A 7,881-nucleotide genomic window follows, 5' to 3' on the forward strand; every position below is an offset into this window, starting at 1 on the left:
ATGGTTAACCACTGAAGACCTTATGAATAATAGTTGAATATTATCTAATGTAGTGTCAGAAGGTGAGCCCTCAGCTTGGAAGGCACTTAAAATACAACTAGGAAAAAGTTATCTCCTCAAAGTAGAGTTCACCTTAAAGATGAGGATAGAGTTAAGCTGTTGGGACCTTAATTTCCTGACTTGGCACAATTCAAAACGAGAAGAAACAGCTGCAAACATCCACTAATAGTTGGAACATGAAGTCTACGAAATATGAATTGAGGAAAATTGGAAGTTGTAAAAAATGAAATGGAGTGCATAACGATTGATACACTAGGTGCTCTAGGATAAGCACTGGACTGAGAACCACAGGTTGGCAGTTCAAACCCACTAGCTGCTCCTCAGAAACCCTGTACAGGGTCACTATGAGTCAGAATCGACTGGATGGCACTTAACAACAGAGCTGAACTGGACTGGTATTGACCATTTAGAATCTAACAATCATATGGTTTACTATGCCAGTAATGACAAATTCAAAAGGAAGGGCATCACATTCATCATCAAATAGAACATTTCAGGATCTATCTTGAAATACTGTGCTGTCCATGATAGGATCATATCATTATGCCAGTTAATATCACTATTATTCAAATTTACCCAACAACCACTATAGCCAGTGATGATTAAATTGAAGAATTCTACTGGTTTGAACTGCAAGGTTGGTGGTTCAAGCCCAGCAACTGCTCCTTGGAAACCCTATACAGGGTTGCTATGGGTTGGAACTGACTCTATGGAACATAACAATAAACTAACTTCTTCAATCTGAAATTGGCCCAATATGCAATCAAGATGTATTGATAATTACTGGTGATTGGAATGTGAAAGTTGGAAACAAAGAGGAAAAAGAATCAGTATTTGGAAAAAATGGCCTTAGTAATAAAAATTATGTGGGAGATGGTATAATAGAATTTTGCAAGACCAATGACTTATTCTTTGCAAATACCTTTTTCAAAAAACATAAAATGTGACTATACAGCTGGGCCTCTCCAGATAGCATTCACAGGAATCAAATTTGTGTAAAGAGATGATAGAGAAGCTCAATATCATCAGCTTAAACAAGGCCAGGGTACCTATTGTGGAACAAAGAATCACTTGTTCAATATGCAAGTTCAGGCTGAAGTTGAAGAAATTTAAAACAACTCCACAAGAGCCAAAATATGACTTTGAATATATCCTACCGTAATCTATAGACCATCTCAATAGCAGAGTTTATGCATTAGACACTAATTTTCAAAGACCAGAAGAATTGTGGGATAGCATCAAGAACACCATACAGGAAGAAAACCAAAGGCCACCAAAAAGACAGGAAAGAAACAAAAGACTGAAATGAATGTCAGAAGACTGAAATTTGCTCTCCAGTATAGAGATGCTAAAGTGACTGGAAGAAATGATGAAGCAAAAGAGTTGGACAGAATATTTCAAAAGACAGTTTGAGAAGACAAGGTCAAGTATTATAATGAAATGTGCAAAGACCTGGAGTTAAAAAATCAAAATGGAAAAACACGCTCAGCATTTCTCAAGCTGAAAGAACTGAAGAAAAACATTCAAGCATTGACTTGCAACATTGAAGGATTCTATCAGCAAAATATTGAATGATGTTGGAAACATCCAAAGAAGATAGAAGAAATATACAGTTACTGTATCAAAATGAATTGGTCATCTCAAGAGGTACCTTATGATCAGGAACCAATGTTACTGAAGAAGTCCAATCAGCACTGAAGGCATTGGTGAAAATCAAGGCTCCAGTAACTGAAGGATTTCAAATTGATTGATGTGATTGGTGTGTCTTTGGGAGCAAGTGATTGGAGAGACCTGTTGCTGTTAGTAGTTGGGAGGTTTGGTTGGGTCAGTCATTTTAGAATCATGGGCTCAGTGATTATGGATGGATGTGACAACTCAGAGATTGGTCGGCCAGTGACTCAGTATTGGAGGACTCTTGGGAGCCAGTTTGTGGACGTCTTTGGGGTTAGGAATTGGTAACATGCACAGGTAATTTATTGATGACTTTAAGCCTGTAAGATATTATCACTAAGTGTTAAACAAATATATTTGAACATACAGTATTTATTATATCAAAATTCTTCAATAGATGCCCACTGTCTTTTCACATGTCTAATAGGAGTCCTGGTGTGGCACTGTGGGCTAATGCATCAGACTGCAAAGTCATTTGAACTGCAAGGTTGGTGGTTCAAGCACACCAGCGGCTCCTTGGAAACTCTATACAGGGTCATTATGGGTTGGAATCGACTGGAGGGCACTTAACAACACCAAATAGAAGAACTTAAATAACATGCTTTAAATTCTTCTCTGCCCCTCTACCCTCCTAGTTATCCTAGGGTTTGAAAGTTTAATTCTGCTTATTGTTCTTATGTTATACTAATTGATTTCAGGGATACATTCATAACAATTGCATATGCATATTAACAAGTTACATAGATTAACTAGACATTTTACTGTTTTTTACTATTCATTGCCCCCTGTCTCTTCATTGTGGTAAAAATATACATATCAAAGCACTTACCCATACAAAGTCTGTGTGATCTTTCTTGTATATTAAGTTTTTCTGAATCTTGAAATCTAGTTTCTTTTTTCAGAAAATTTTTCATCTTCACCTTCTCATCCTTGCATAATGTATTTTTCTTCATCCTGATCTTCTCCTTCTTTATAAAGTATTCAAGCAGCATATTTTCTGTATCCTTGCATGCCTAAAATGTTTTTCTCCTGCTCCCCAACATGAATGATATATATATATATATATTTTTTTTTTTTAATGTGTCATTTATTGTGCATTATGTGACAGTTTACATGGGAGAACATTAGCTTTACATTCATCCTATTGTATATTGCTTCATTGCCATGGTTACAATCCCTCCATGCATCATCAACCAACCAAAGTGTATACCCCCCAAGCCTGCCCCTCAGTTGTCAGCACACAGCCCCATGAATGATAATTTGACTGGTTATAAAAATCAAAAGTTTCAACTCTGCCTGAGAACTCTATAAATATTTTCCCACAGCCTTCTAGCATTCATTGTTACAAAATAAAAGATAACAAATGGATTTTGTTTTGTTTTGTTTTTTTGTAAGTCTTCATTTATCTTCTTAAAGTCACAATACTCTTTGTGTGTATATATATGTTTCCTAATGCAGAACTGGGTAGAGAATAGGCTTCCATCATGTCTCTGTCATCCTGTCAATATAGCGCAGTCAGTCACCCTCTGAATGGAGATAACATTAGACTGACAAAGAACGTCATGTGCTATTACAGGGAGTAGTAACATTCAAAGATGGGACCATGGCCTTTACCCAGAAGGAATGGGAGCAGCTGGATCCTGTTCAGGGGAACTTGTACAAGGATGCGATGCTGGAGAACTACAGCAACCTGGCCTCAATGGGTAAGGACGATTCTGTTGTAATTCAAACTGTGCCTTCAGCCAGACTCTAATACTGTCTCTCTGACATCCTTGATAAGTTTGGCCTTGATTTTTATGGGTTGAAGAGTTTGAATCCTTTTGGGGTGCTAGAAAGTATATATGTACTCCCACATTTGGAAAGGATGGTAGACTTGGCTGAAGTAAGATACATCTACACTGAAAATGTAAAGGTCCTGAAGCTCAAATGTCAGGGGTTGGCTTCTGGGGTGTTTATTGCTCCACATTCAATTTCTGCCATTTCCTATTAGCAGGGTATGAAACTCCCCAACCAAACATGATCTCCAAGTTAGAAAAAGGAAAGGAGCCATGGTTGAGAAGGAGGAAGAGACCTAGTCAAGGTTGTCTGAGTGAAGTCATGAGACATAAGCAAATTGTAGCCAATGGAGGTAAGCTCCTAGTTTGGTAACTTGGGAATTTTTCAAATAAAATCAGTAAATTATTTTTAAAACCCTTAAGAACCTTCTTTATTAGCTAGGAAGTAGCAATAGAGAATTATCAGAGTTCCCTGGGGGAAGTACCATTCAAACTGCAAAGATTCTCTAACCTTGGAGATTCTGATATCTTTTTCTTCTCTGAATCTCTCCACATGAGAAGTTCCTATGGAAGGTTCACCATATAGTGAGACACTTACTTATGGGTGTTTGGTTATACCACGTGTATCAGTTAGCTTAAACCAAGGTATGCCTCATTAAGACATGACCCCTTGCTCAATCTACAATCCAGTTCCACATTATCTTCATTTAGAGATCTAGGCTATAGGAGCAGTTCCTGTCTGCAACATGCTAGTCTCATAGCAAAGGGAAAAAGGATGTGTGCACCTGCATGATGACTCCTAAGATCGCTGATTGCAAGTAGTAGTTCTCTCTTTTTATTCACATATTATTGACTAGAGCAGATTTCCTGGCCACTCCCAAGTTCAAGAGGACAGGAAGATGTAATCCTTCCATAGGGAAGAGGACTGAATTCCACATGACCAACTATTAGGGCCCAGAAACAATAATAGAATCTGCTACACTACTCAGTCCTGGTGTGATGCTGTGGGTTAATGTGCTGGACTGCAAGGTCAGTTTGAACTGCAAGGTTGGTGGTTCAAGCTCACTAGCCACTCTTCTGAAACTCAATACAGGGTTGCTATGAGTTGGAACCAACTCGACGGCACTTAACAACAACAACTGAACTACTCCGAATGTGGTAGAAAAAAATTAGAAAACCAAGGCTCTAAACTCTAATATTAATATTGTTAAGTGCCGTTGAGTTGGTTCTGACTCATAGTGACCAGGTATAGGGTTTCAGAGGAATGGCTGGTGGGTTTGAACGGCTGACCTCTCAGTTAGCAGTCCAGTGCTTACCCTACAGCACCATATCAGAACTCCCTACTATTAATACCAATTATTAATATTAGTCAATTATTTGGTATTAGCTCACTAATATTAATACCAATTGCTAATGCCTGACCTGATACGAGCAAAGGTATGCTCATGTACTATTGGACAAAAATCTCATGTATGTACTGTGAATCCAGATGATATAAAGTTTTTTTGTCAAGCTGATGGCTATGAAATTTATTATTTGGTAAAGACATTAGGAAATTCAGAATAATTGTAGGATTTTTTGTTTTGTTTTTAACACAGCTTGTCATTAACATATTGGTCATGGTGATGATATAGGGGAACAATCTCTCAGTCACCTGTAAACTGTTCAGTGATCCTTGGTGGACCCACTATATTTCTCTCTTTTGTTCTTTTGGCTGCAAGAACAAAAATTTACTTGGGTTAACCTAAGTAGAATAGAGGAATTTATTATAATGACATGGGTTTTTGATTATATCTATTATAAACCAAAGGCATGTGCTTCAGCCAGACCTCATCAGGGAGTACAACCAGGAACTGGGAAGCCATGTCTGCTTTTCTGTGTGTAAGTTTCATTCTCTCTACTGATGAGCTTTCTGTTTACATAGGAAGACTATGGCTAAAGCAGAATTTGTATTAAAAGAAACCCTGGTAATAATACAACAGGTAAGCATTTCTCTGCTTACCAAAACGTTGGTTTGAACTTACTCAGTGGCTCCTCAGGAGAAAGATATGTAATCTGCTTCTATAAAGATCACAATCTAGAAAATCTCATGGGGCAGTTCTACTTTGTTATATGGGGTTGCTATGAGTTGAAATTTGACAGCATCTAACTACAGAATCATCTTATATGGCTTTTAATTTTATGTATCTAAAGAGACTAGAGTAGACATTTTTAGGAGAAAGAATCTTATTAGATGTCTTGACTATGATGGTGGAGAATTATGGGGATATAGCATGGGCTTCAGAATCTACTCTGGGAGGGTTGGCAGGTATCAAAATGGGCAGCTTAGTCTGGACAGAGACCTCAAAAACTTCAAAATGGGCAGCTTAGACTGGACAGAGACCTCAAAAACTGTCAACTACAAGCACAAACTCTTCTGTCTCTAATTATCCATTCTCTACCTACTGCTCCTAATGTTTATTTCATCTTCTAGCTCAGATTGTAAATTTATATTTGTAAATAACAGAAACTATTTCTAATCACTATTGTCAATTTTCTTTCCCTGTTCTTACTACAGCAAGTCCAAGAGGATAGGGACATTTTCCCTTGCTACTTCTTTCACTTTGGGAGAGTAGGCTTGAGTAAAGATTCAACACCATGACAGGGCATTTAATTGTAAATTTTATTCCATACTATGAGGGTGGAAAGCTTCTCAAGAACATCTCATTGAATTCTATTTTAGAAGAAGCCCAGCAAGATGATGACGAGGTAGAAAAGCCCCAGGAATCTCAAAACAAACTCGTTAGGGAAGACGCATCCAAGAAGACAATTCTGACTGTAAAGAAAGGCTTTGAGCATAGTGCATTGGGGAAAAAAATTAAAGTGAATGCAAAACATGTTCCTTCCAAAAAGAGACTTCTTAAATTTAGTTCACACGGGAAGAGTTTGAAACAAAATGTCGACTTGCCTGTTCATATAAGAAACTGTGTAAAAAAGAAACCTGATGCAGCTAAAGAACACAGGAAATCACTCGGGCATAGTTTACCTGCTACAAAGAAAGAGAAACCTGAGACTGGGAAGAAACGTGAGAAATTATCCAGCCATAGCTCTTCTGCCAAGTGTGACAAAACTCAAGCTAAAGTGAAATCCTATGAATGTAATCAATGTGGGAAGGTTCTCAGTCATAAACAAGGACTTATTGATCATCATCGGATTCATACTGGGGAGAAACCCTATGAATGTAATGAATGTGGGTTAGCCTTTAGCCAAAAGTCTCATCTTGTTGTACATCAGAGAGTTCACACTGGAGAAAAACCATATGAATGCATTCAGTGTGGCAAAGCTCACAGTCATAAACATGCGCTCACTGATCATCTGAGAATTCATACTGGTGATAAGCCCTATGAATGTACAGAATGTGGGAAAACCTTTACACATAGTTCAAACCTCATGCAACATGTGAGATCTCATACAGGTGAGAAGCCCTATGAATGCAAAGAATGTGGAAAATCCTTTAGATATAACTCATCTCTGACAGAACATATGAGAACTCATACAGGTGAAATACCATATGAATGTACTGAATGTGGAAAAGCCTTTAAGTATAGTTCATCCCTTACAAAACATATAAGAATTCACACAGGTGAGAAGCCCTTTGAATGTAAGGAATGTGGGAAAGCTTTTAGCAAGAAGTCACACTTAATTATACATCAACGGACTCATACGAAGGAGAAACCCTATGAATGTAAAGAATGTAGAAAAACCTTTGGACATAGCTCATCACTTACTTACCACATGAGAACTCATACAGGTGAAAGTCCTTTTGAATGTAATCAGTGTGGCAAAGCTTTCAGACAAATCGAAGGCCTTACTCAACATCAGAGAGTTCACACTGGGGAGAAACCCTATGAATGTAATGAATGTAGGAAATCATTTAGCCAAAAGGCCCACCTTATTGTGCACCAGAGAACCCACACTGGAGAGAAACCCTATAAATGTAGTGAATGTGGAAAAGCCTTCAGTGCGAAGTCACAGCTTGTTATACATCAGAGATCCCACACTGGAGAGAAACCCTATGAGTGCAGTGAATGTGGAAAATCTTTCAAACAAAATATATCCCTTACCAAACATGTGAAAACTCATTCAAAGTGAAATGTTATGAGTGAAATCAATGTGGGGAAAGTTTGAACTGTACTGAAGATTTTGTTTAAGTTAGAAATATTCAGAATTTAATGAATGTTAGAAAAGCCTTTAGCAAAGAGTTTGAAAATGGTTCAAAACAATTATAAGTGATCTGCGTGTTCAGTTGAAATTTAGCTTTTAAAATTATAAATAAATTGAACTATCAGAACTATGGTGGTGGTGGTCGTGGTTATGTGCTGTGGAGTTGGTTCCA

The 7,881-nt window shown here is 37.7% G+C and overlaps 1 protein-coding gene across 1 annotated transcript; it reads left to right on the forward strand.

Moving 5' to 3' along the window:
* The first annotated feature begins 3,334 nt into the window (after nucleotides 1-3,334).
* Nucleotides 3,335-7,637, forward strand: ZFP37 (ZFP37 zinc finger protein). The gene is made up of 3 exons (XM_006864724.1): nucleotides 3,335-3,434; nucleotides 3,722-3,859; nucleotides 6,229-7,637. The coding sequence occupies exons 1-3, from the start codon at nucleotides 3,335-3,337 to the stop codon at nucleotides 7,635-7,637; spliced, it is 1,647 nt and encodes a 548-aa protein (XP_006864786.1).
* Nucleotides 7,638-7,881: the final 244 nt, after the last annotated feature.

Source organism: Chrysochloris asiatica, unplaced genomic scaffold (assembly GCF_000296735.1).
Source record: "Chrysochloris asiatica unplaced genomic scaffold, ChrAsi1.0 scaffold00069, whole genome shotgun sequence".
Taxonomy (NCBI): Eukaryota; Metazoa; Chordata; class Mammalia; order Afrosoricida; family Chrysochloridae; genus Chrysochloris; species Chrysochloris asiatica.

What these genes read in the sequence shown, in the direction of transcription:
- ZFP37 (XM_006864724.1), top strand. Translation starts at nt 3,335, where the DNA reads ATGGCCTTTACCCAGAAGGAATGGGAGCAGCTGGATCCTGTTCAGGGG. An exon ending in CAGCAACCTGGCCTCAATGG is followed by an intron (nt 3,435 to 3,721) that starts GTAAGGACGATT and finishes ATTTCCTATTAG; the next exon opens with CAGGGTATGAAACTCCCCAA. An exon ending in GCAAATTGTAGCCAATGGAG is followed by an intron (nt 3,860 to 6,228) that starts GTAAGCTCCTAG and finishes ATTCTATTTTAG; the next exon opens with AAGAAGCCCAGCAAGATGAT.